Below are 27054 nucleotides of genomic sequence, written 5' to 3'. Positions count from 1 at the left end.
ACAGCGCGAAAATTTGCCGCCAACTATCGATGAGAGAGTCTAGAATCAATTACGTAATGCAAGACTTCTCTTTATGTTTCATTCTATATATGCATATAGGTTTTACCACACATCGTCGGTTTCGTCCTTCGTCGTCTACACATTGACAGCATTCCACCCCTTTCACTCCCGCCTACTTTCAACAGGAGTTCGAAACTAGATTATTTAGATCTCGCGTATCAACAAACTTTAGAGTACAAAGTTATAATCAATAAAATTTGGAGTGCTGTATGTATAGCATTCCAAATAGTGTACTTATTTACATTCAGACGCATGGCGCATGCACATTCAGACGCATGGCGCATGACAATCACACCTACTACATCATAAGACCTGTCACATGTGAAAGGTCAGTAGGTCAACGACCAAACCCACGGTCATGTCCTCTCTTTTGCCAACCGGCTGTCATATGGCCGTACATTCCCGGTGCGACTCCAAATCTGGAAAAAAAAACGACATGCCGCAGTAGATTGGACGAGGATGAATGTTAACAATGTGAAGTATTTGAGAACGTAAAATGAGATGGTTATTGTTACCTCCTGTCATCTTTCCCGGGTTGCCACTGTCCAGGACGTCCATACTGATCCCCTGTGAAGACACGTGAAGAGGTGTAATGAGACACAAGCAACACACTGCAACGTGATTCAATACATACCATGATAGTGGGGTGCCCATCCAGGTCTAGCAACATATACAAGTTACAGAGACGGCAGAATAGGACACAATATGTACGTACCCTCTGGTAGGATAACCGGCTGGTCTGTAGCCCCATACATCTGCGGGTCCTCTGTGTCCTTCCATCCACCTTTGGCCATAATCTCCTGTCCCTCTACCCATGTAAGGATGCGCAGCTTGTTGCCCTGACATCTGCAATACAATTCAAAAAATAACAATAGTAAGTTGCAATCACACGAGAAAGGATCAGTTGTGTGTGTCCACTTAGAATTTACTGGTAATCTGTACATGTACATGTGTACAAAGATAGATCTAAACAATAGACAACAGATACCCATTTGTGTCCTCTTGCTCTGTTGTCCATTTTTCTGGGCTTGAGCGAATTGTCGATTGCTGTGAAATCATCAACATGCATTGATGGTGGTCGGCTGGTGTTCTGCTGCCTCAAACGAAAGAAATCTTTACCACGACGTGGGCCGCCATAACCTCGACCAGTGAACATCACTATAGCACAGGCAATAGTAAGCCCTAATGATAAAAATGTATCAAGTAAACTGTCTATGTCTGTGCCATTACTTGTGTCAGATGGGCGTGGTCGTTTAGCCACACTTTCAGCTATCAAAGGATCTACTTTCCGTTTACTTCTGACCCAAAACAGAAACTTACCAAAGAGACAAAATAGTCATAATTGACACTTTATACTTGTCTTTCTTATCTCTTGTAGGAGATTGAGGTGGTGATTTCACAACCCATTTTTCAATTTCATCTTTCAAAGAGAAATCCCCACAACACTTTTGAGCTAACTCTTCCAGATTGCATTTGACCTACAAGGAGTGATGATATCAATATGCCTGAGAGTTTCAGTACTAAACAGATACATAGGTCAAGATAACTCACCATGTATGGTTCTGGACTTTCACTGATAGGAGCAAAAGCACCAAACCAAAAGTCAAGATCAGGCCTTTGGAAAGGTTTTTTATGAAAGATAAATAATGGTTTAGAAAATGCACTCACTACCTTTCATCTGCTACTTGACGAACAACAATGGTTCTTTCTGCAAACTGTTCAGAGATAGAACGAGAACCAGGAAGTTGGGCAATTGTTTCTACAACAAAACCATTGAAAGCAATTGCATAATTGTAATAAAAGTACAGGTTCCTCAACAACTTTGTCTCAAGATATCTGTCCTATCTAGTTTTAATTAATTAATAAAAGTAGGTGAGCAGAAAACATTTGACTGACTAATAAATGACAGTGAACACACAGTACTGGTAGTCCTTAGATTGACTTGTAACTGACCTCCAAGTATATAGAGTGATTGACTTATAATAACATGCACCCCACCAGTATAGCACAGTACTCAAGTTTGGAGGGGCTGATCAACCACACTGCAAGGCCACTCCTTATTCCACAGCATGACGTCCACCATTTTCAGAGATAGTGTGACAAGCATGCCCAGTTCAACTGTCAGGACTTTTTCTACATTGGCTTCAGCCTTCATCATACTGAAATACTGATGTGCTGTTTCATCATACTGAAATACTAACGTGTTGTTCCATCAAACAGATAGTTAATATCGTCATCAACATGCCACACTACGATTAAGCTGACTGCTTGGTCACCAGCTTAGCATGGTGCTCTAGTCTGGAGGGACTCATCAATCACACTGCAAAGCCATGCCCCATTTTTTTACTTGTTACTTTTTTACTGTCTTACTTTTTTACTTCCACAGCATAGACATCCACCATTGTTGGGAAAGTTTGATAGGCATGCAAACTTCACCTGTCACAACTTTTTTCAACATACTGCAATGCTGCTGTGTTCCATCGAACATATGGCTTGTGTCGTTAACACACCACACATTACGCTTACTGTTTGGTACCTGAGGGAAACAGGAGGCTTCTGCATAACATGGCTACAAGATTGGGGAGGCTAATGCCTCCCAATGCTACGCCAGTGATAACATGTACAACTAGGAAACTGCTCAAACTGACTTATTCAAAGTTATTAACACCTGCCCCTTTAATTATACCACTGTAACTGTAGACATACAATAAATAAATAAATAAATAAATATACAACCACACACACACACACACACACACACACACACACACATGCACGCACGCATGCACGCACACACGCACACACACACACACACACACACACACACACACACGCACACACACACATGCTACTACCAAGGTTTACACACATTGTCAAACACTGACGAGTAGTAACCAACGGCCACAACACATACACAAGTACAACCTTTATCATTCTCAATTGGCTGATCATCCTCTGTTTCTGATGATTTTAATAATGCTATGACAGCATTGAACTGCTTTAGCAAATCACTGTGCTCTTCCTCAACATCGAGTTCTCCAATCTTTTTCATGAGGCACAACAGAACATGCTCTTCATGTTCCTGACCATCAGCTGCCCAACTTAACAAAACTCTAAGTTGTACAGGTTTCAGATACGATGTCCTCAATGCTGGTTGACTATCAACTATTTCATCTTCTCCCTCTAAGTCTAGTATAGTTTCTTTTACAGGTTTACTTCCTAAAACATGAATCAGTTCTAATACAGCACCAACTGCAGACAGCACCCGAGAAGAAGAATCAGACAGCTCCTCAGACAAAGAATCAGACAAGCCTCTAAAACCAAAAATTTAGCTTTAGCATTTCTTTGTGTAATTTCATTGGCAGCTTACTCAAGTTTTTGAACGAGAGAGTTTAAGAAAGAGGAAAATGTTTCATTGTCACCATCAAGACATCTGATATGTAAACACAGTTACGTTAAAGTAGTTGGTTAGTCAGAAATGCATAAAATAATCTCACTTTGCAAGATGAGTAAACCCACACTCGTGTTCTGCTAGCCCAATTGCAATTCTAATGGCAGACAGTTGAGTATGTAGAGACGCACCACTGACAGTCAGATGTTCAACAAGTGCTTCACATACTAAGCTTAATGAAGAAGCATCAGGTATGCTGTCACATAACTGTAACACAGAATAATTACATGAAGGGTGGAAGGCACCATATACTCATGCTTGCTTATATCTATCATTTCAATCTTAGTTGATTACAGCAAAGATTAGCTGCTTCAATCTCCGCAGTTGTCAGCATGCTCACCAGTTTCTACAGTCTTCCTCTACCAATGTACAATCCTTTTGTGTTTGAGTTTCAACACAATTGTCAACTAATCATTACAAGTAATTATCATTCAACTCTTATCTTCTACCCCAGCATCAAACAATAGCAGCACAAGATGACATACTAGATAACCATCACACTTGAACTACCTGTTGTGAATTCATATTCAAACCAGACGCCAAATTAATGTATGCATCGCAAAGAGATTGCAGAAAATACTACAAACCACACCATAAAAATCACACCATCTAACAAAAGCATTAACTAGTGCATATACCACAGCATGGCTATTCATCTTGTCGTTCTTGGTTCCATCATCACTGTTACAGTTGAGTTGTGCAAGAAGTTTAGGCAGCAACAAATCAGCATCACTAATGATAACATAAATTAATGCCATACATACACACAATCAGGTATCCGTTCACCTCTGCAGACAGTCCAATACTCCTGCTTTAAAACTTGCCATCGTTATCAAGTCTGAAAGAATTTCTAATGGTTTGGCTGGACTAAGCCTACAGAAACATGAGAGAAACAACGATCACTTTGCAATGTACCGTTGCTGCCCAATGTCACAATCTCACTTTGCTTCCCCTTCTCCAGCTAGCCTCTCATCTGCTGTTGTCATAAACAACCTAAAACAAAACAAGTTCTTAAACGATACTAGAACTCACTATACTTATAGGAAATAGCCCACTGCACTCACTGCACAACATATAAACAACATCCTTCAAACCCAATCCAACAGTCTGTAGACTACATCTCTCCAAGACCATAGTTTCTCACCTTGTTATCATTTGGGCAGTAATTCCTGACAAATCAGCAACTTGACAAGTAACTCTCCTAAATACTTGCATCAAAGTGGGACAAGTCGACTCTATACACAACAACCTCCTGGTGACCCAACTATCAACAAAGGCTTTAGACAGCTAACCAGTCAAAGCAGTAAGTACATCCTCCAATCGTGATTGAACCCCAAGTATATGAATTGCCCACAAATGTCGATAGTGCACTAATCGCTCCTTTTCCTTATCTGATAATTCCTAATAAATGTTTAAAATCGAATCCAGACGCTGTGTGTTACCATAGACAAAGCATTCACACCTGCTCTGTGTGCAAAGGCAGTGGCAGTGGCAGCAGCTCTGATAATAACACCAATCCACTATAGAAATTCTATAAACGAATCATTATGATCAACCAAGAAAAGAAATAAAACGTGGCAACTGTCATCCATAGAACTACACTTTCACAAACACATCACAATTGACTTCTTACCTGAGGTATTTCTAGTGTGTGTTTCAGCAGCTCTTGAAGCATGAGACACCAACATGTCTTTGAAATATCTATCAAGACACACATACAAATAAATACCAGTAAAACTTGTTTCCCTAAAATCAAGCTCTACCATCGCTGACAGCCTTAGAAAGTGAAGGACTTGCAAACAGTGAAATGATTTCAACTATGTCTGTGTGGACCTGCAAAAGCACAAACATTCAAACAAACTACAATAAACAACAGACTCCTACAAATAGTGCAAACACACCTCTTGTGCCACTGAAGCTAATGAGCCAGCCGGCATTACAGAACAAAGAATAACATGTAGACCAAACAGACCAGACAGCAATCGTGAATCACGAAACTACACAATCAGAAAAACAACTGGCAAAAATTACATTTAAGCATCAAGCAGAAAAGCATACCTCAGCTGAAGTATCAAACAACTTGGAAAGCATGGTTTTGACTAGCAACAACAATGGTTGAGCAGTGGCAAACACAAGTGTCCCGTTTTGAGAAGCCGTAAGTTGTCCTTGCCTCCTAGGTCGTGTAAGACCTGCATTCAACTTCTGAAAACCAACAGAAACCAACGTGGATTTAGTTAACAAAAACAAAACACAAGATTTATCAAAGTCAAGTTTACAAACATAACAATCGTTCCTGTCAAAGTTGTATTTGTCTGTCTGATGACAGCATACCTGTAGAAATCGTATGATTGCTTCCATTGCATTAGCCGAAAAGAGGGCAATTGTCGCTACACTCCACTTCAAGTCACTCGGCTCACCTAATTACTCACATAGAGTCAACATTTACCAAAAACAATATCTCTCAAGTACCAGTACCATTCAAATCAGAAGAAGGACATCCATAATATTTCAGTAATCTAAGAATAGTTATAACAGCAGGCAGTTCACTCAAAATTTTGGTGGTACTGAGATCTTCAACTTGTCTGAAAGGAAACAAGGAAGAAAAAGTTGAGAAATCCAATATCTCTTGTAGATAGCAAAACTTACATTTGCAACTGTTCTACCAATGCTGGAATAGGACCCTTGACTCCAACATTAGCAAGGCATTTCAAAGGACTCATCCAATCGGCCAAGTCTGTGAGAGAAAGATTGTTGTGCTCTGAAAAACCATAACAACAGTTTACAAAATACAATGGAATTTGCACTGACAGCAACCATGAATTCCAACCTCCAGCACTTAAGGCTAGTAGTCTATCACCATACCTCTCCAGCAGGAGCCCATCACCATTGCCTACGTTAGATATCACATCCAACTGGATGAAACAAACTGCAACCAGCAGCAGCGAAAACCTACTAGTACCTTGCACAGTTAGCAAAATCAAAACTGCCGCATATCTGCTTGAAACGCTCTTCTTTACTTTATCATCATGCTCACTGTTACCTACAACAATTATATATGACATTAAATCAACAATGTCCATATGTACTCTTGCAGACTAATATACATAATCCACACATGCTTACCTTGCTGCTCAACAAACGGTAGCAAGCACTTGATGTTATCCACCCAACTAAGAACAGAAACAACTGCCTCTTTACCTAAGAAACAAATAACAGTGTTTGTGATATAAACTCAACTACTTCAGTCCAACTGTACAATCACTGATAATGTAAACACACTCACCAATAGCAGTAAAGGTCATCGAATACAACGTGTGAAGAGTTGATAAGACATCAGCTGAGTCAAGGTCACCAGCTATGCAACAGCAAGTGATCATTAATGTACATAAACCACAAACAATCTAGGCTAAATGCTTGCTACAGTTTTCCTTTGATGAATATGTAATTAGATCAACAGCTTGAAGTGCCTAGCAAACAAAACACCAACATCACAGTACATCTACAAACCACACAGTACAATAGTTCTAATGAAAAACAATAAACAATATCCATTACAAAGTACATGCATCAGTACTGTACAACAACTACACAACAGTACTTAACAGGTCACAAAAATGCTGGAATGAGCGGTAGCCAGTAACTGACTAACCTGCAAGTAGTAGATAAGAAGCAGCCCCAAACACTGTGCTGTGCAGTTGACAATACCTCCCTCTTTAAACAGTTCCTAAAGCAAGAAAAAGAGATAATTATTTAATATCAATTCCAAAAGTCTCAAAATACATACACTGAGTGTAGGAGCTCTGGTATAGGGGATATCCTCCTCCTATTGAACAGATACACAAAGTATAGTTGGATAATCCTGTATAGCCATCTTCAAGCACACAAACCGTTGCTTGTGTCAGCACTCGTATAATCTCATTTGCTGTTCCACTGTCAGATGCCAAGTATAACAAACCTAATACACCAAAATAAATACTCTGAAATCATAGCTATCAACAAATGTAAGGCAACCATCTTGAAATCCAATGAGAAACAGTAATAAGTCACGAACAGCAGAAAAGATGGCTGCATGATTCACCAAATGAGGAGATGATACCAACACCAATAACACCTCCATGAGACGCCTTCAGAGTATAACATCACACATGAGTTATCTGTTTGTGCTTGTACGAATACCATATTGCTACTGAGCCTGACCGCGATTTGAAAAGTCTTGATATGTTGGGATACGGATCTTGTTTGGGTACTTCCAAAAATTTCGATTTCATTGGTAAACAGTTTGCTGGTAATTGAACCTGCAAAGTTAAGATAGATGAGTTGTACTAGAAATCTACAGTGCTCTACTGCCCACCGTGTCTGCAGCATTTTTGACCGCTGTCAACAGGTTAGTCAAACATTCAACGATCGTTTCCACATCATAAGGTAAGACTGCAGATTCAGTCATCATTGGTTTCATGTCGCCATCTAGTTCATTAAATGATACTGTCTTCTTTAACTGATCACCAGTTTCAACCATGTCATTGCCAGTATCCATCGGCTCGTCTGCCACTACTACTATTGTGTCTTCAGATTCAGAGCCATCCATTTGTTGGGTGTGACCAACTGCCCGAACATGATCTGAGTCTGGGTCATCCTCATCCTTCACTGTAGGCTCTTCCTGTACGTCACCGCTGCAATTGTCATTTTCGTCCTGTTTGACCTGATCTACACCTGTGTTGTCCATCCATGCTGTCTTCCATGTTTCTTGTGGAGAAACCACAGTTGAGTCTGGTATAGAAGCAGATGTCCATCTATGGATACCAAAGAAATGAGTGCGCTCAGTGTCACAACATTAATTTATTAGATATAACACTATGTAATGTCTCCAATAACCACCTAGCTTGTAATACACATGCTAACCTGTCTACAGTCTGTTGTAGAGTTGCTAGACACTCATAAATGTTGACTTTCTGCAACAAAGCAGCTCCCGCAGTCACAACACGGGGAGTCTGCAACCACAATACAACAGCACATGCACCTCCGTTAGACACGAACACAACTTTTCCCTTTCATTCACAAAACACCTGCTTTGTCAGCAACAATTCAACTAATCGTTGGTATAAAGTTCGTCCTTCCGTTACGTCTCCACTCTAATATACAAATAAAAAAATCATCAAGAATCTTCAGAATATCCATACATGCACCACATTCAACCTCATGCCAGCCCAGAAACATCTCCATTCCTACTGCAAAGTTTGTCACACCGTCAATAGCTAAATAACGCAGAGTCTGGCTCAAATTTCAAGTAAAATAATTACAACCGCATATACATGCGTATACCTGTAATAGCTGCAAGCTTCATGGTGGTAGCCATAAATGGCTCTTCAAGTAGATGACACAGCTGCTCCATGACACCAGTATTCTACAGTCAAAGGAGACACGGTGCCTAGCATGCTACTTACCACTTACATGTCTCAACTGAATTTACTGTAAGAAGTTCTGGAAAGTTATCTCCACACCTGCTAAGAGCAGTCACCATGGCCATACCCGCCTTCAGCTGGCGAATATTTACCTGAGCATGTATACAACAACAGACAGCACTACAATGCTAGTTTCACGACTCTACAATAGAGATGAAATTTACAGCAACAGGTTGCTTTCTAGCTATAACAATATCGAGAGCTTGAACAGTCCACTCCACCAGCAGAGAACATATTCCTAGAGAAACAACGTGTTACAGTAACAAGGAGAGATAGCAAGTGATACAAAGCTGCACACTAATGGCATTAATGTATCCCTAACTCTAAAACATATGAAGCTCCAGCTAAACCACAAACTACAAAATTCAAAAACCTATCTTGGTCTTGGTGCAGTCACAAATATACTGGCACAACTAGTGTTTGAAAAAGTGGTTGTCAAGTTATCACTTGGTGACTAACTGAGTTCATGTGATGACCAATTATACCAGCGAGGTTGCCATTCTGACGACTAAATTTAGTAACGTCACTCAAGTTATGATGGACCCAACAAATTTTTGTTTTTAGCCGTAGAGTAGAACAGGTCAGACTGAGAGTTACACCTCTGAGTCCTGAGATTTCGTTTACTTGCCAGAACAATCAATACAATTACTTGATATTTATAAAATATCTGTAAAAGTCCTAAACACTTTGACAACTAAAAAATTCTATGAAGTTACCACGATGACGACTAAGTCTGCCCAAAAATTTCAAACGCTGACAATATTATCGAACTACTACACTTCAAAACCTAATGATGCAAAATTACTTGTTGATCGTCAGCGTCTGTGCCAATTTTCGAACCCACCCTGCAATATTCTTTTTTGTATTCTGGGTTTGAACTTTAATAGTGTGTACTGTACATGTACTGTTCATTGCACGAATGCGTGTGGCAGGTCCTTAGTAAGTAGTGGCACTGCCTACAGTTGCATGTGGCAAATGAGTAGTGACAAGTGCCTACTGTTGGCATGTGACATGAGTCTAGTGACACGTGCATACCATTGTGCTGATAGTACACAGCCTTCTGCATACTCAAGGATCATTTCTTGTCAAAATATGACAAAATATAAAAATAAAAGCCGTCTGTCTATACCAATTTTTATAAATTCTGACAATCAATAAGTATTCAAAAATTTTGCATGGCCTAAACAGTTAATTCCATTTCACCGAACCTCAACTCAACCAAGATCAGTTTTGATCCAGTTCTACAGGTCTAATAGGCACACGACATCTATTTATTTATTTATTTATTTTTTATTTATTTATTTATTTATTTATACAAACACACTCCTGCATTGAGTGACACCACCACATACACTTCCAACCTTCATCAGGCTTCTGAAACACCAAACTGGCCTAAACACAGAATGTAAACGTGTGTCAAAAATGCTGCAACAGTACACAGCCGATAGTATTCAACAAGCTAACTCACCAGCCCATCTTCAAGCAATGACAGAATGTCTTCTAAACCAGCTACCCATCTACAGAATAGACATACAGATTAAGAAACATATAAACGCTCATTGAGCTTCACAGCCACCTTGGTGAAAAATCCATTGCCTTCATGTCACATATGCTGTCAAGTAACTGCTGTGCCTATTGTATCAAAAATTGTTTTAGCACAATAAATTAAAACATATTAAATGAGCACGACAGCACCTTCTCTGGGAGAGCAGTTTGTTCTACACAAAATGTGTTAGAATAGCAAATATATATAACATAACAGTACACTGTTAATTAATCACATAGAGTAGGCTACAAAAGAAACCAAACACAGAGACAAACACAAAGACAGACAGGCAGAAAAAAGACAGACAGAGTTGTGACTAAACTTCAATCAAGGAATACAAGAGAAGGTACGTAAACATGCAAACAAATTGTACAAATATGGGCAGGCATCTGAAAGTAGACAAGACAAAAGCCAGCAAGTAGGCAACTAAACAAACGAGTAGATGAACAGCTAGACACATGACCACATAAACAGAAAACCCTCCAGTCACGTGACCAAACAGATAAATTAACCATAAACAACAAATGACATAAACTGTTAACTTGACAATTTATTGGTATACCTGTCGTCTCTTGCAGCTTCTGCAATGCAAGTTCGTATGCAGAACAGTAAGGAAGAGACATAGACTAAACACAGCAAACATAGACAGATGGCAACATTATCAGTCAACAAAAAGCCAAACCTGTAATGGCAGCAGATCACACTGGTATGGATTAAAGCTAACCGACACTGACATCCATGCATCCTCACTGTACACATTGAAGTCAACATCTCCCTAAGGGTTACAAACAACCATTTTAAAGATTGTATTTTAAAAATTGTAAATTCATTTGTCTCATCCTCACATCTTGCCCGAAATCAGCAATATCAATTTCATCAGGAATGTCCTAAAAATACAGTGTTCTTGGTCCATGACAAAAACTCAATACCCTGACTAATACCTCATCACTTTCAATTGCTTCATACTCCTTGGCCTAAACAAAAATGAGGCATGTAGCATGATGCCTCAAAACAACGCACCTACAGTTAATTAAGTTCCGTTCTCAAGTATTGCATTAAAACATAGAAAGACAAACAATCACAAGATGAACAAGTGGATAGATCTGTCTATGTACATGCTACGAAGATATTCCACAAGGTAAGCTAACATGCCTTCTAGTATCTCATTGTAACCACATTCTACCATCCTGCAACTCAACAACTGAAATTACTTATTGGCTGACTGCCTCACTGTGCCTCGTTCGCACCTTTAATTGACGTCCACCCGCCATTTCCTCAAAGTCGTCGTCATGCTCGGGCGATGCAATCGGTTCAAAATCTCCTATAGCCGTCTCTTCAATTGCCTACCAAACATAAATGCAGCAAATTTTGAGACTCAAACCATCAGCTATTCTTATCACCTTTCTGTCAAATTGATCAACATCACCTCCCGTTGCCTCATCCAAAACAATCGGCTTGGTGATCTCGGTCTGTATTCCTACCATAGGCGATGGGCTCTTCCGTGTAGATTTAGGTGAGATGACTAACAAAGCTTTAGTAGGACTGACTTCAGAATGTTGTGCCTTGCTTGCCTCATTCTCCAGAGCTGTTACTTCAGTCTGCCTGCCATAAATAGCTACTGAGATGTTTGCATACCATCCACGCAGCACCACAGCATCAGTAGGAATCTGCAAGATATTAAATTCGCACATTACATATTTTTTACTGTAGACACATCATGACTACAAACATCTTCTTTTGACTTGATTCGAAATCTACTTGCTTCGTCATATTCTAACCTAAAAAGATACAAATAACATGAAGGCTCATTTTCACAGTAAGTTACATAAACATAAGTATGTGTACACTCCGAATTTCTCCATAACAGCAACTGAGGGTTGATTCAAATTCTTCACAAAAATCTCCAACTTAAAAGATGACGGTGCTGTTTTACTACAACACAGTTGAAATCACAAACTTTACACACAGCTGCACTACAAACTTGAGATGCTCAATTATTAAAACCACCACTTCGCTATCCACTGGCGTAGCGTCGAGGGATGTGGAAGGCCCAATCTTTGTAGGTGTGTCAATTAAGCAAAAGAGCCATATTTGTCTCAAGCTACCAAACAGTCAGTTGACAACAGCATTATCTGTTTGATGGAACACATCAGCATATGGTGAAGGCTGAAGCCAGTGTGGAAAAGTCATGACAGATGAAGTGGGCATGCCCATCACATTTTCTCGGTGATGGCAGGCATCCATGCTTCGGAAGTTAAAAAGTAAAAATGGGACATGGCTGCGCAGTGAGATTGATCGGCCCCTCCAAACTTGAGGACCACACTATGCCAGTGCACTATCTATAGCTGGAGCATAATAAAATGAAACAGTGTTTTCCCAACTGGCAACACTAATGAATGTATGATGTCATTTACTAAATTTAACATCACTTCCATTTTGAAAGTTTAAGCATCTAGGATTAATGCCCACAAACACCATCTAAGTGTACTACCATTTACCAGAACTAGAAATATCACCCCTAAAACCCGCTGCTCATTAATACAACAGTCTAATAATCAGGCAAAGACTCAAATTTCAGTGGAAGTTAAGGGCATGTCAAAGGAAGCTTCTCTAAAATAGCAATCAACTGTGACGCAAAACAAATGTACACATGCCAAAATCAGCAATTTGTAAGAGAGTAATAACTCCACCAAAGTGCCATGATGCTTGGAATCTTACTGCAACCAATGCGGACAACTTGTTTAGTGGAGTATGACTGGCAAAATCATCCAGTTCTTCCCTCCCAAACCCCCCTCCCAACCCCCCAACCCTCCCAACCCTCCCAATCCCCCCCCAACCCTCCCAACCCTCCCAATCCCCCCCAACCCTCCCAATCCCCCCCAACCCTCCCAACCCCCCAACCCTCCCAACCCCCCAACCCCCCACCCCAAACCCCCCACCCCAAACCCCCCACCCCAAACCCCCCCCAATGAACTCTTCCAACCGGCAAAATGCCACATTACTGTAGCTACTGGTGAGAACAATGAAAAAGACTACAAATTAGGTACATGCTCAAAGACAATGTCAAGGTTTTCCCCTAGAAACGTTTTCGGAGTAGTAAAATTATGACTTTAAACTATGGCTTCCCACAGTGTTTGGCATGGAACCAATCGTGATACTGTACACAAAATGAACCACTAACTGCAGACGGACAGATAAAGAGGTAATACACACAGTCTTACATCAAGTAGTTTTCCTATACCTCGCTGGAGTGAATGTGGTCACGTGATTATGCCTGGTTACACTACCATCTCGAACACGAGTACCACGCTGAACTACTGAAGACGGGAATATAACACCCGGAGACCAGACATTGTCCGGTCAAAACAAGTCCATGTCCGGCCATATATTGTGTTGACCGGACATTGGTTACTTGAACAGTCACACCCAAATGGCATGATCCGAACACTCATGAGTTAGACTATGTGCACTATCAGAGAGTATGTTTCTTGGAGTACATCTACTATCACCTAAGAAGTGAGTAATGAGGTAGAGGACACACCAGGTGTGCTCATTAGAGCATGTTACACCAATTATCTTAAATGGTTCCAGTTGATCATCCCTTGATCTCACAGAATAATTGGGTAGCAACCATTTCTACTTAGCTATACCCTGAAAGAAGAAATTTGTGCGGGAGAAAAATTCATGCGATTTTGTGTGATCACAAGCCCATCGCACAAATAAATCCCACTTATATTTTTCCCTTGCGCATGACCTTACTGCACATGGCCTTATTGTCGCATAAATAATTCCGCACAAGTAGTGATGTTCCTAGAAAAAGCACAATTTTTCTCCCGCACAAATTTCTTCTTTCAGGGTATGTCTGTGATATGCAAAAGTATTACCTTTTGGTTTCCTTTGTAAGAAGGGCTTAATTAAATATTTAATAAACAGATGCTAGACCTGGTGGTTTCTAGTGATTCCGAGATCATCGCCAAGGTCAAAAAAAGTTCACACTTATGGGGTCATAGACAGTGAGCTTCTGTGCGAAGTGGTGAGACGGGTTACTGAAACGCGAGTTGCCGTAAAATACAAATTTCACCTATAATGCGCATAGCACAGCACCAAATGTGAGGACATGAATTGGTAGAAACAGTGTCCACAAGACAGTAATCAAACATCCTGATTTGTGAATGTTTTCTTTTTTAGTACATGTATGTGGTCAGGATGTAGGCAGTGTGGGGTGGGTAATTGTGTCAATGGTTCTGGGACTGTAGAGAGAGTGTGGGAACCTGCAAACATGTGTGCTGCACACTAAAATTGAAAATAGTCGTCATTGTCAAACTTGTTGAAGCCATAGCAATGACTGCTGTTTCTTTGAAAATTCCAGTCGTTCTAAATGGTTTCTTTCAAGAAGCCCCTTTGGCAAACTATTCTGTCAGCACACTAAGTAACTGTGCAGAAAAGGTGAATACCGATTTAGAGGTTTCCCTGTTAATGTTTTGCTATTTATTGTCTCGCATAATTAGTGCGCACTTCAAGTTTGTCTTTTGAGGTTCCATAACTTTTTTCTAGACGTTATTGTAACGCAATAAATGATTTCCTTGCAGGTATGCTGTCTCAAAGTTGTTCTGGTTATTGTCATGCTTTGCATATATGTCAAATAAAGAAATAACGCGTTGTTTGCGGGATCAAAATTGGATAGAATGGACGTGGTCTTAAATGGGCGTGGCTTTGACATCCTGACAAAAAAATTTCCTTATATTCCACTCTGTACTGCAATTGAGGATCTCAATCAAAGGCCCTCCATTATCCAACTACACTTTAACCAAGCTGTATACACTTGTTCAAACTGAAAGGCGCCTGTTTGACAGAGAAGAATGATATCATGGCACTGATTTTCAGTAAATCACTGAAAACTTGTTGTAGCAATTGTATTAATTAATCCCAATATCCACCCATATAAGAAAAGCAGACTGTTCTGCAGTGCAAGTGAGTCTTTGATCACATGTCGTTCGCTTTAATTAATATATTTGGTTGTATTCCAAACTAATACAATTGATATCAAACAGAACATACCCAACTTTGGTCGCTATTGTCAATTGTGGATGCATAGGACAGCCATTCGGAATAACTCTCAGCTCACTTACAGTCACCGGTCTTGGAAATCTAATCAGGTCGAGTCTCAACTGAGTTTCCTAGTAAGTAGATGCACACTCGGTCACGTGACAAAATGGCCAACAAAATGTTACAGAACGTAAACACCTTACCTCACTGCCTTCGCTCTCATGACTAAACGAATCGCAAACTAGCAACTGAGCATCACCCATCGAACTCGTTAGTCTCTCCTACCTCCACGCATGCGCCGAGTCCACACCGTTGCCCCACCTTTGTATAAATACTTGTGTTCCTTGCTCATTTTCGTAAGTGAGGTCAGCTCGCGTTCAGCGTTTTCGGCGAGCAATTGATGGAATAGCATCTGGATTCAACCAGAAGCGAGAGGTGCAAGAGTCGAGTGGCCTGATCCGAAGGACCCACCCCAGTCAGCAAGCGCGTGTCCTTCATCCTGCTGTTGACGAGACATGAAGGAGTACAAGGTCGTCGTCCTCGGTTCTGGCGGAGTGGGAAAGAGCGCCCTAACGGTACAATTCGTCTCGGGCACGTTCGTCGAGAAGTATGACCCAACAATAGAGGATTTTTACCGCAAGGAAATCGAGGTCGACCAGGTGCCAGCCGTGCTCGAGATTCTAGACACAGCTGGCACAGAGCAGTTCGCGTCGATGCGCGACCTCTACATCAAGAACGGACAGGGTTTCTTGCTCGTCTACAGCATCATCAACGAGCAGTCATTTCACGACGTCAAGCCGATGCGCGAGCAGATACTCCGCGTCAAGGGCAGCGACACGGCGCCCATCATTCTAGTCGGCAACAAGTCGGACGTGGAGAACGAGCGCGAGGTGCCGTCGAGAGAGGCCGAGTCGTTAGCTGGTGACTGGCAGTGCCCGTTTTTCGAGACGTCAGCCAAGACACGAGACAACGTCAATGAGGTGTTCGCCGAGATTGTTCGAGAGATGAACGCCAAGAGTCAACCACCGAAGCAGACCGGCTGCTGTGTACTTTTGTAGTCGGTGGCTGTTGTTTGTTACGTTGCCTTCGCGCAATTAAATTTTACAGGGAGTATTATTGTCATGTTTCTGCTCTGAACACGTGGAAATGGGTTTTACTACATACCAACAGAAGCACTCTTATAATTATAATATTGTATAGCCCGCGTCTTGCTCTTTTTTTTCTGTGAGGCTTCTGCTGTGGGTTTGGATCTTGTCTACCCTGTCTATTGTAGCAGGTGGTTGAGAGGAATGAAGATCCTTTGAATGCCATAGTTGGTATAGTTCATATAACACTGCTTGATTCATCATTTGTCCATGACAATCTGCTGATTGGTGATTGACACTCGTCTTCCAGGAGATAAATAGTGTGAGTGACATTATGCAGAGGCTTTTTAGTTGATATTGTGGGAAAGTCAGCTGAGTAGCAAGCAGTGATGAATGAGTTATTGATATCAAGTAATGATACTCTTGAGGTGCAAATAGGTTACTAACTTAGGTATGGTGTGCCTGGGTGTTTATAGATGTAAATTTTTGTATTCCGTCATATACAGTCCGTGGTTTCCTGACCAGAAGTTGACTGATACAGGGGACGTTGCCAAACAGGTACGCCTATGGCCACTGACTAATGACTAACTATAGATTTTAGAGATAGTTGTTGTATCCATACTGGATGTCTGGTTAGGTAGAGTTCACTCTAAACTTTACAGACTTTCAGTGTAGCAGGAAAACGACTTGTTGAGTTGCACATAACCACATGCAGTGTATCTAGGGTGTATATGACATCACACACACCACAACACTCCATACACATGTGGCACACAGTACTGGCATGTATATTCCTTGAGACTAAACACCAGCACTCCGTGCCACAACAATCAACTATAATCTACCACAAATCCCCATTCTTTGTGTTTCTTGCTGCATTAATTGCTTCAGTATTCCAAACACACTCATGTCTAGATATATACAGTCCACATCATTAAATTTACCTATACAACAGTACTAAAATACGATGACAACCGTCTGTAACTATAAAACCAAAGCCAATATAAAAACAAGTTAATCCAAAAGTTTACAATAGCAGACCTATCATTCTAACAATTAATCTCGATCGAGCAAGTCAAATCAGACCAAGCCAGATGACTGCATTCTAAGGAACTCAACTCAACACAAAAGAGTAACACCCCACTAAATCAACTAATTCTCAACATTCAGCTGTAGCCTCGTATGCTTGGTTGAGCTCGCCATTGTCGATCTGCCAGCTCAGCTTCAAGAAGGGGTGCGAGTCCCACCATTCGCCAGTGTCGAATAAAGCAAGACACTTTCTCATCGGCAAACCGAGTAACCCAGCAAAGGGCACAAGAAATCCGTCCCGATTTGCGTCGAAAGATTGACGTAAAGACTTCGACATAATTAGAATAACTGGAGGCGTTTCTTTGCCTACAAAATCAACACAACTCTCATTAAATCTGTGATACATGTACAGTCGTCCCGGAAACAATATTTCATGCCTTGTGCGGTGAGAGAGTTAGCTAGCTCAGACATTGTTTCTGTCGGAAATCGAACGTCAACTTGATTCTCACAGAGACGCAGTCTGGCTCGGATAATCGCGAATAGTTGACAACAGCGCCGATAGAACGTTATTTGAGTGTCTCTGCGAGTGATAACGATTTGTATTTTCGGACTAGGCGTATCGTCGTCTATCGGAAACGCTCAAATAGTCAGCAGAATCACAGGAAGAAGGAAAAAGTGACACCTACCTTCTTTCCTATTCTTAGCGGATGCCATTGTTGTGTGCACTCACCTCTTGACTAGTAATCACTTTATCTGTTGTGGGCAGCTTCTAGTGCACAGCTGTTGAGTCATATCCACGTTTGAGCGACGTATGTATGATGCGTTCCGCGTCACATGAACATGCATGACATCACGGCAACTACTCCCACGTGTGTGCGTGTGTGCGTGTTGCGGAAAAATCTAGAATTGTCTGGCAATTTGGAAGGCAAGTTGGCACGTGATCGATATCTAAAATCTATATTCAATTATTTCATAAAATATGCTACCCCAAAGTGGAGATACTGATGAAATTAATTAGGTTCATACCTTTTGGAGTACTGCCCACTCTCCCATAAGCGCATGCGCAAGAATTGCAATAATTTCACTTATGTGTGCAAATATATTATATTATTTATACTTATAATACCAGTTTTGATGCATATGTTCAACAACAGTCCTACGACAAAGCAAATAGTGAATAGAAATAAATACATCAATTGCATCTTTAGTATAGTTGTTCATCACTTTTGATACATACGGCAGCTTGGTTGCAAGTAAAATGAAATGATGAAATGGATACACACCACTATAGCTATGTCAGTCAATAACTACTTGGTGCATGTGTGCTCTCTCGACATTGATATAAAGCTAGTACAACAAAATTACACAAAAGCCAGTTGATTTGACTTGATGTAAAAAAATTCATTTGACATAAACAATTTTTCAGTGGCAATTTAACAGATTTTGTTACAGCCACCCTGACAAGACTGGCAATGTACAATCAATCGAACGTATAAGTACATGTACCTCAATGCTTGACAAATCAGCACTACTAGATATCTTTTCAATTATCACAATGTGGTAAATTACCTTTCACCTAATTGTCCAAATAATTGTGAGTAACACTAGTATATAATATGACTTCACTACTTATTATTTACAAACCTGACTAGATTAAATTATATCATGTATGTACTAGCAATTAAATAACAAAATAGTAAACAGAGTGAAGCAACATCACGAGACATTCAACATCAATGTCCTCAAATCAAATGCAACTAAATCAGTAAGTCCTTTTAGCTGTTGCTCCTTTCATTCCTGGCAAAGCTCGCCTATAAAACTTGCATACTTTGCAATACAACCTTGTTCTTACTTAATTAGTAACTAAGCTCCCCATTACTAAGTTACTCTATCATTTGAGAGTATCAAAATAATTGAGAATAATGAGTTTATGTCTATAAATCTGATCTGTTAAACACTCAGAGCACATGTTCATTGCATCATGAGTTCAATTCACAACTCACATCATGAAGATACATCAAGCACTACAGTCTAGAAAACTCCGACTGACAAGACACACAAACAAAGTAAGACATTATAACTGTACTCTGACTGACGAGACACACAAACAAAGCAAGACAGTAACCATGTTCTCACAGTCACTCTTCTTCGTGACAATCCACAACAGCAGTGTAAGCCAAAAATACTGGACTTTCATTGTCAAACTTGCTACCTGGTTCACCAATTTCAATGCATGTAAATTCTTGAATTCCCTCCTCTACTTCCGATGAACACGTTTTGGGACAATATAAAGTAGGATGAACACTTCTGCATATCTTCTTCTCTCCTTGTGTTATGTAAACAATCTGCTTGGCAGCATCACGACAAGCAGGAGCTAAACAGACAATCATACAGCAAAACAACAATAACATCAACAACACAATAACAAACCCTCCAAACATGGACGAGTTTCTTTAGTATGAGTGCACGGAACTGCCAGCAAATTCCGTTTCAGTTCTCGTGTTCGTTCCTCTTCTCCATCATGACAGCCAGTCCAGTTGTTCCATGCCCCATACTCACAACCTAACAACAAACATAAATTCTAAAACAATACAAAATCTAAAACGTTACAATTCAGTACTTTCAACGTCAATCTCTTTGGCATGAGTAGCCAGCAAGTAAGCACGGATGCTAACTTTAGGATTAATGCCCAGTGTAGCATCATGCACACATGTATTGTAGAAATGATACACATCAGTGTGAATATGACCAGCTTTAAGAACAGTCAACAACATATTCTCGCACTCCATCAGATCTGATCCTAATGGCTCTCTGACAGCCGGCATCTCATTTTTCGGCGACATACACATTGTATCTACTTTCCAGCTTTCAATGAAGTTCTCCGCTGACATTGTGGATTCACCATTGGGCATTATCATTTCATCAACATGTGAACGATCGTAGTTTGCATTGCCACACCAACCTGTTGTCTGATTTCGATAGAATGGATTGACACTAAGATGAACACCACCAGAAGTGTAGAACATGTCCACACCAGCCCAAGCTGTAAAACGTGTGTACATATGTCCATTAGTTGTTACATGTCGAACGTTGACAACCTTGTAATCTTCAAACGGTAAAGAAACTTTTGTGTGGTCAATCTTGAGCCCTGATGAATCTAAGGTATACGTTGTTCCATTAAGGTAAACTCTGACTTGATTGCCAAGGTAGGTAACTGCAAATGTATCATTGACGGTGCGCTGACGAGCCAACACATACTCACATTCATGACGAGCCATAAACTCATGCCTCATGCCATCAAACGTTATCAGAGTTGTTTTACTACTGCCAAACACGTGGCATGTCGCTAAGACAAGACAAAATACATCATACACCAACCAACACACACTAACCAGAAACGGTCAATCTTATATAAACTTACGTAATGTAATTACTGGATGAACGACAAATGGAAAGTCAAAAGGACTAAACAGACTGGACTGGACTTTGACATCAGCAGCAACACCCACTGGAGTCAGCTCAAGACGTAGCCATTGTGGTTTGTCACCTCCATTAACATACCACATTAGTTGTATGTCAGTATATCTGTACTTTACCAGTGTCCAAGTCGCTTGAAGTACAAATTTATCAGGAACTTTCAAAAGAGTTTCAGCTGATGGTCCACGGCGTACAAATGACAAAGTTACATTACTGTTAGTAAAGTTCACTCTCCCATGCACCGTAGCATCGAGAGTGGGGGTGTTCACTGTCAGACTTCCTTCGACATCAAACCACTTGTTGAGATTGCTATAGAAACGGCCATACATCTGACGCATACGACTAACTCCTCTCGTCTCAATTATCTTCATCCTACTGTCTTCTGAATTATACCATGCCAAATAAATGTTTGTGCTCTGGTTAGTACCAACTGTGTTGACAACCATAGAGACATTTCCAGAGCCAGAAAATATGTGGGAGAGATCAGCGATGTTATAAACAACAATTTCAGGTTGCTTTCCTCCAGGGAAACTACGTTCCAGAGATAGAGAAAAGTTCATTGGTCCAGCAAATAGGAACAAAGGAGATTGACTGAGGTCTGTGCCATTTGCATAAGACACATTGGTATGAATACAAATTTCCATATCATACAAACACAGTGGCTCCACCAGTGATGTCTACACCCAAATAATAAAACTTCAACAACACAACAAAAGTAAACATTGATACCGTGTTTGTTTTTGAAATTCCAAGTTTTCTAGAATAATTTCCCACTTGTATATATTGATTGTATCTAGAAAACAGAATGGTGTACTGAACTACAGTAAATAAGCAAATCTTTATAACTTACGTAGCATTGAATAGAACGTTTTTTATGTTGGGATTGTTCAAACCGATCATTGGCTTGACAACAACAGTTCCATTATGAAACATTGTTGCATTAACGCCGAGCTTGTTGTCAGCACTCATGTTAGCACGAAAGACAAGACGAGGCTGTATATCAATAGCATCAACAAAAGTTTGAATTTCGTCTGACACAGTAAACCTGCAACATAGCAGACAGAAAAAAATGAAGACACAAACCATCATGCCCCTTTATCAAGTACCTGGTCTTCATTTTAGAATGTAAGTCCAATTTCCAATCATCCTCTGTGGATCTATAAATCATGTCAACCATCCTCTTTACCAAGGATTTTGTGATGACACTGACATTTAGTTCTGACTCCAACTCAACGTGTGCAAGTGATCTCAGTTGCACTTTCATAGGCAAACCAGTAAATGTGGGAAACACAAATTCTTTGTCCACAAATCGAATTGTTTTCATAAAATCAATGGTCTGTGGATCTAAGTCAAATCTGCCATCAAGTATTGATCTAATATATTTGACCATCTCTGGAAGAATTTTTTTGACGTCTTCATAGCCCATATTTCTAAAGTCTGTGTTAGCTATATATTCACGTAGAGACGTAATGCGTGGACTATACAAAGTCCTCATGTACCAGTTCTGTTCTTGATGGCCCCAGACTCTTGTGTACCCCATCCAATCTAGACTGGTAAACATACTCATGTCTTCCTCGGTCACATCCATCCTAAATTCTTCCTATACAGACAAGAATTGTAAGTAATATAAACACTACAAATTGTTTGGTACGTACACTTTGTTGCAAACCACTAGGACCCATAAAACGTGTATCCATTTGAGCATAGCCTGTAGGACCAAACAAATGACGTAACAGTCGATCCATACCAGTAGCACGAGAATAGATCTAGACAAAAAGTCAATCGTTGACCACGATAATACATTTATTGCAACATTCTCATTCCAAAAACAGATCTACCTTAAACAAGTCAAAGTTGTAACCAAACAAATTCAGAACAGATTTGCTCATAAGAGAACGTGGCAGCCAACTAGGTTCAGTTCGCATCATGTGAAAAGAATAATCAAAACCAAATGCATCATTTGGGATATTTGATCTCAACAAATCAGCTAAATCATAGAAAGATTAATATCATATGTTAAGATTGACACACTCTGGTGGTAGCAAGACTTCCATACCAGCTGAAAAGTAGCCATTATCATGTATAGACAAGAACCTTCCCTTGCTCTTAACAACAGCCATACATGGATAAAAGAGTCCAACTTTGCGCAGCAGCCAGTGAGCACCATATCGACTTGAGACAACAATAAAATCATGTAGCAACACAAGACTTGACGCTAATGAAGAATACACATTTACCCATGTGCCCAAACTGGAGATTTGTTTTTCTCCACATTTAACAGGTAAGTGCAGATAAAACTCTTTAAGTTAAGATCTTCTTGATTCAGAAAAACAGGCATAACTTTCTTCCATTCGTCGACTGGTGGAGCACCTGGTGCTTCAAGAAGTTCCATAAAGACAGAAAATGCAACCATACGAAGTTCAACGTCTTGTTCTTTAGTAACAATGTCTACAACAATTCTTCGAACCTACAAAATATAGGTACAACATCATATAGAAAGTGTTATAAAATTAATATATTCATTGCATGTTCAACACTGTAATTGTCTCTAAGCCAGTTATGACTATACTATTTCATACTGCATGGTGTTTGGTAAGTACAAGTAATAAGCAACTCACCATATCTGGAGTCCTGAAACCCGCTCTTTTGAGAGCATAAACAGCAGAAACGCGACCATCAGACTGCAGCTTCTTCTCTTTAATAGATTTCTGTAGAGATGGTATGGTGCTGGGAACTCCTGCATTACCCAATGCTTTTATAGTACTGATTGCATTCTCCCAATTTTCCTTGTTGGAAGCATCATCAGATTGTTTGTTATAGTTGTTAGGAATGGCATCAACATACTCATCAAGTTTTGTAGTGAGAAATTCAGATGACTGTAGTAATCAAGATAACATCACTACACAAACCAATATACATGCACAGTTTGCCTTACCTGTTTAATAAGAGACAAGCATCTGTTATCCTGAAAGCTTAAAGCAGTGTCAACAACAGCACCCAGAGTGGCATATGTACCCATTATGCGATTAGTCCAAGTTGAGTCTGTAATATTTCTTGCCATGTTCTGTAAAAGTAGTAAAACATGTTGCTTCCATCTCTTTCTCTTACACATAAATAACAACTGACCAGAATATACATGAGTATCTGACACGCATCTGTCCCACTTGATGACCATTCAATCAATTGGGTAGTCATCCACACATATCTTGCATCACTAAGACAGCTAGATGTTGCTGAATCTGCAATCAGCTGCAATGCTGCATCAGTATGAACATTTGGTAAAGCATCCAAGAAGAACATACTAACAACAAATAAAGAATTCACAACAATTGCACTGGAAGCTAAATGTTCTAAAGCATACTGATTTTTGGACGACTTATTGGATTCAAAAACATTATCTTGTAGTAGATTTCTCTTATGATCAACATCAGACACATCGAGACAGTCAACATACGACCTCCATAGATTATCAAGATCTGAGTATGAGCATTTCCCCAACAAATCAATTAGCCGAGTAAACAACTCTGGGACAGACTTCACTTCAGCATTAGATAGATCAATAAAATGGGTCTCAACTTCAGATATACAACTGTCACTTTGAGGAACAACACTACTAATGTTGCTAAAGGTAATGGGAGTCTCCTTATAAGAACCAACATCATACTCTGCACAAAAAAAAGACAATCAGTTATTCAATAAATCTTATTTGTAAGAGTAATAACTAACAAATTTGCTGTTGCAGTAAGTTGTGTGTACGTAAGGGTAACCAAACTATTAACCAAACTGTTATCCTACCATGACAATTACACCACAAATATGCCAACCCATCTTATGATCAGCACACACACACACACACACACACACACACACACACACACACACACACACACACACACACACACACACACACACACACACACACACACACACACTTGGTAAAACCTTAAACTCACACCGAAATAACCATTTCGTCTTACTGCTATATTTAAATAGCTTCAATTACGTACAGTATCTCATTCATTCACTCATCCACCAATCATTCCATTGATGTAGTTCAATGTACACGATGGCATAACAACTTAAACATTTGTCATTATCAATATAACTACATAATGCCATTACATGTGTACTACATCTCCATGCATATGTATCAACTAAATTGGACAAGCAGCATTTTCAGTACGACAGCTAACTGAACAATCATATATCTGACTGTATATCTAAACACAAGTTAGTCATAGACAAGTATACCACTTTGCAAACATTCCTCAGAGAGCTCCTCTGCCAATACTATATTTTGCCTAGAAAGCAACATGTTACACGATGACCTGCTGAATAGAATAGAGAAGTACCACAGTACCTTATCAAGTTGTCAGCTGATCCTGCCTGTATGCCAAGTCTTGTAAAGGCCTGCCTTTGAGCGACGTTACTTTTTGTCATTACTCCTTTTGTATTAAACTCATAATTGCCCATCATCCAACCAAAGTCAAAAGCTGATTCCTGCACCTGATAAAAATAAAACATAACAAGCGATATAGTACAATGTGGAAAACCATTGTACTTTGTTGTACCAGATTACGTCGAAGTTTAGTGGAGAAAGGACGTGGATAGCACAAACCGACGTCAGTTTCTTTGATCATGCTCTCACCCTCTTCAGTTTTAGAGCTAACCAGAGTCACAGGACACGTACCAAGAATACCAGTCTTCAAACATAAAAAGACATACATTTAATGCTACTTAATATAATTTGCAAAGTTATGACCTCTTGGTACTTATGAAGACCTTCTGGCATCCGTGGCACTTGAAAAGTATTGACGATTCCCCGTTTCACGTTTAGTATCTCTTCACGTTCATCGTTTTTAGCAAAAATCTTACCCACGCGACCGCTGGCCATGGCATACTCAAAAAATAAATTATGCTTGACCAACTCATCACAAAGGACTGAACTGCTCGGTTGATTACCAATAGATGTCTGTAATTGGCAACTCAGAATCTGGAACACACAACGCTCTCGTTATCTTCCAATACAAAAAACCCATCACATTATTAACTTAAACACACAATCAAGTCACACCTTCAGACTAGCTAACGTTTTGTTAGTATCATACAAAGACAGTTTGACTCTCATTGCAATTGTAAAGCCATCAGTCGTAATATCAACTCCTGGCATATTCATATGAGTTTGTGTAGTCACATTGTACACATACACATTGCCTACATGAACCAGACATCAGACAGAAATTAATACAACTTGCTATAACAAGTACTAATGGCAATACATGATGGATTATGAGATGTCGAGACTCTGCTGACAATTGGATCTGCAAATACAAATATACATGTATAGATTAATTAATTATGAACAAGCACATTGGCCAAACTAAACTATGCTTACCGGACAACGTAGAAGAGACAAACAGCAAGAGTAGCAGCAGCACACTCATGTTGATGTGTCTCAGCTCCTACTGAACTAACACACCAATGTGTCAGAATTCACATGAACCAGTGGTATACTCAAAACAAAGAGCCCATTCACAATACTGAGAGGTGGGAGTGACATCACACATACACAAGCAGTCAAACTACTGCTAAAGATCATTTACATGACACTTAATTAATTATACCATTTAAGAACAAAACAGCAAACAGTGTGAATGCATAATCACGGACCTAGAAGTGGATGACAAATACTAGTTTGATAAGCAGCTTGCAATCAATCTGCAAATGAACATATTCTATGTTCAGTGTTGACTAAAAATTACACTTTCAGACAAATAAGAAGAGATAATCCCATAGGTTGGCTTGCTAAACACCAGAAACTGATAAAATAATGAAATCGTGACAATGACGCTAACATTTCATAGTAAGAGCAAGGCCCGGCTGCCAAAGCAACCAAACTGA

General features: G+C 39.9%; 4 protein-coding genes across 5 annotated transcripts; 1 reads left to right on the top strand and 3 right to left on the bottom strand.

The window, feature by feature from the left end:
* Positions 1 to 70: 70 nt before the first annotated feature.
* Positions 71 to 15841, bottom strand: LOC134177850 (protein virilizer homolog). Of its 2 annotated transcripts, none has more exons than XM_062644623.1 (57): positions 15766 to 15841; positions 15575 to 15693; positions 12362 to 12448; positions 12246 to 12294; positions 11917 to 12183; positions 11764 to 11859; positions 11458 to 11490; positions 11362 to 11403; positions 11199 to 11291; positions 11079 to 11142; positions 10666 to 10688; positions 10547 to 10602; positions 10439 to 10487; positions 10332 to 10362; positions 9135 to 9208; positions 8979 to 9062; positions 8831 to 8912; positions 8705 to 8763; positions 8575 to 8640; positions 8411 to 8499; positions 7863 to 8301; positions 7709 to 7806; positions 7523 to 7635; positions 7399 to 7466; positions 7296 to 7334; positions 7161 to 7235; positions 6933 to 6978; positions 6795 to 6866; positions 6635 to 6709; positions 6471 to 6551; positions 6339 to 6401; positions 6158 to 6269; positions 5987 to 6093; positions 5843 to 5928; positions 5570 to 5713; positions 5413 to 5508; positions 5275 to 5344; positions 5145 to 5212; positions 4974 to 5042; positions 4804 to 4912; positions 4656 to 4746; positions 4454 to 4504; positions 4298 to 4384; positions 4150 to 4243; positions 4022 to 4090; positions 3558 to 3718; positions 3431 to 3493; positions 2986 to 3374; positions 1732 to 1819; positions 1612 to 1675; positions 1417 to 1538; positions 1291 to 1358; positions 1049 to 1218; positions 776 to 906; positions 695 to 720; positions 576 to 627; positions 71 to 479 (listed from the first exon to the last, which is right to left on the bottom strand). In XM_062644623.1, exons 1-57 carry the CDS (start codon positions 15823 to 15825, stop codon positions 398 to 400), a joined length of 5361 nt encoding a protein of 1786 aa, XP_062500607.1. In that variant the 5' UTR covers positions 15826 to 15841; the 3' UTR covers positions 71 to 397. The 2 variants fall into 2 exon arrangements, with proteins under 2 accessions (XP_062500607.1, XP_062500608.1); XM_062644624.1 differs by having other exon boundaries at positions 1291 to 1355.
* A 19-nt stretch (positions 15842 to 15860) lies between these two features.
* LOC134177851 (ras-related protein Rap-2a-like) lies at positions 15861 to 16766 on the top strand. Its single transcript, XM_062644625.1, has one exon. It carries the CDS (start codon positions 16078 to 16080, stop codon positions 16618 to 16620), a length of 543 nt encoding a protein of 180 aa, XP_062500609.1. The 5' UTR covers positions 15861 to 16077; the 3' UTR covers positions 16621 to 16766.
* A 791-nt stretch (positions 16767 to 17557) lies between these two features.
* Positions 17558 to 18510, bottom strand: LOC134178780 (uncharacterized). Its single transcript, XM_062645672.1, has 3 exons — positions 18363 to 18510; positions 18114 to 18302; positions 17558 to 18042 (listed from the first exon to the last, which is right to left on the bottom strand). The coding sequence occupies exons 1-3, from the start codon at positions 18388 to 18390 to the stop codon at positions 17807 to 17809; spliced, it is 453 nt and encodes a 150-aa protein (XP_062501656.1). The 5' UTR covers positions 18391 to 18510; the 3' UTR covers positions 17558 to 17806.
* Positions 18511 to 19646: 1136 nt separating this feature from the next.
* LOC134178584 (uncharacterized) lies at positions 19647 to 26639 on the bottom strand. Its single transcript, XM_062645456.1, has 22 exons — positions 26549 to 26639; positions 26433 to 26474; positions 26228 to 26367; positions 25916 to 26146; positions 25725 to 25856; positions 25514 to 25659; positions 25405 to 25454; positions 24515 to 24818; positions 24280 to 24454; positions 24089 to 24217; positions 23772 to 24029; positions 23391 to 23620; positions 23210 to 23325; positions 22992 to 23140; positions 22809 to 22919; positions 22260 to 22753; positions 22004 to 22198; positions 21883 to 21946; positions 21098 to 21830; positions 20297 to 21022; positions 20107 to 20238; positions 19647 to 20050 (listed from the first exon to the last, which is right to left on the bottom strand). Exons 1-22 carry the CDS (start codon positions 26595 to 26597, stop codon positions 19815 to 19817), a joined length of 4842 nt encoding a protein of 1613 aa, XP_062501440.1. The 5' UTR covers positions 26598 to 26639; the 3' UTR covers positions 19647 to 19814.
* Between the last annotated feature and the right edge of the window lie 415 nt (positions 26640 to 27054).

The sequence above is a fragment of the Corticium candelabrum genome, chromosome 4, assembly GCF_963422355.1.
Source record: "Corticium candelabrum chromosome 4, ooCorCand1.1, whole genome shotgun sequence".
NCBI lineage: Eukaryota > Metazoa > Porifera > Homoscleromorpha > Homosclerophorida > Plakinidae > Corticium > Corticium candelabrum.
Note: the sequence above shows the minus strand (reverse complement) of the source record. Positions and strands in the feature narration are given on the sequence as shown.

What these genes read in the sequence shown, in the direction of transcription:
- LOC134178780 (XM_062645672.1), bottom strand. Translation starts at nt 18,390, where the DNA reads ATGGCATCCGCTAAGAATAGGAAAGAAG. An exon ending in CGCTAAGAATAGGAAAGAAG is followed by an intron (nt 18,303 to 18,362) that starts GTAGGTGTCACT and finishes CGTTTCCGATAG; the next exon opens with ACGACGATACGCCTAGTCCG. An exon ending in TAACTCTCTCACCGCACAAG is followed by an intron (nt 18,043 to 18,113) that starts GCATGAAATATT and finishes TTGATTTTGTAG; the next exon opens with GCAAAGAAACGCCTCCAGTT.
- LOC134178584 (XM_062645456.1), bottom strand. Translation starts at nt 26,597, where the DNA reads ATGAGTGTGCTGCTGCTACTCTTGCTGTTTGTCTCTTCTACGTTGTCC. An exon ending in AAACGTTAGCTAGTCTGAAG is followed by an intron (nt 26,147 to 26,227) that starts GTGTGACTTGAT and finishes TGTGTGTTCCAG; the next exon opens with ATTCTGAGTTGCCAATTACA. An exon ending in TGAGGAATGTTTGCAAAGTG is followed by an intron (nt 24,819 to 25,404) that starts GTATACTTGTCT and finishes TTTTTTGTGCAG; the next exon opens with AGTATGATGTTGGTTCTTAT.
- LOC134177850 (XM_062644623.1), bottom strand. Translation starts at nt 15,825, where the DNA reads ATGGGTGATGCTCAGTTGCTAGTTTGCGATTCGTTTAGTCATGAGAGC. An exon ending in GAAGCTTGCAGCTATTACAG is followed by an intron (nt 8,764 to 8,830) that starts GTATACGCATGT and finishes TGCGTTATTTAG; the next exon opens with CTATTGACGGTGTGACAAAC. An exon ending in AAAGTCCAGAACCATACATG is followed by an intron (nt 1,539 to 1,611) that starts GTGAGTTATCTT and finishes CACTCCTTGTAG; the next exon opens with GTCAAATGCAATCTGGAAGA.
- LOC134177851 (XM_062644625.1), top strand. Translation starts at nt 16,078, where the DNA reads ATGAAGGAGTACAAGGTCGTCGTCCTCGGTTCTGGCGGAGTGGGAAAG.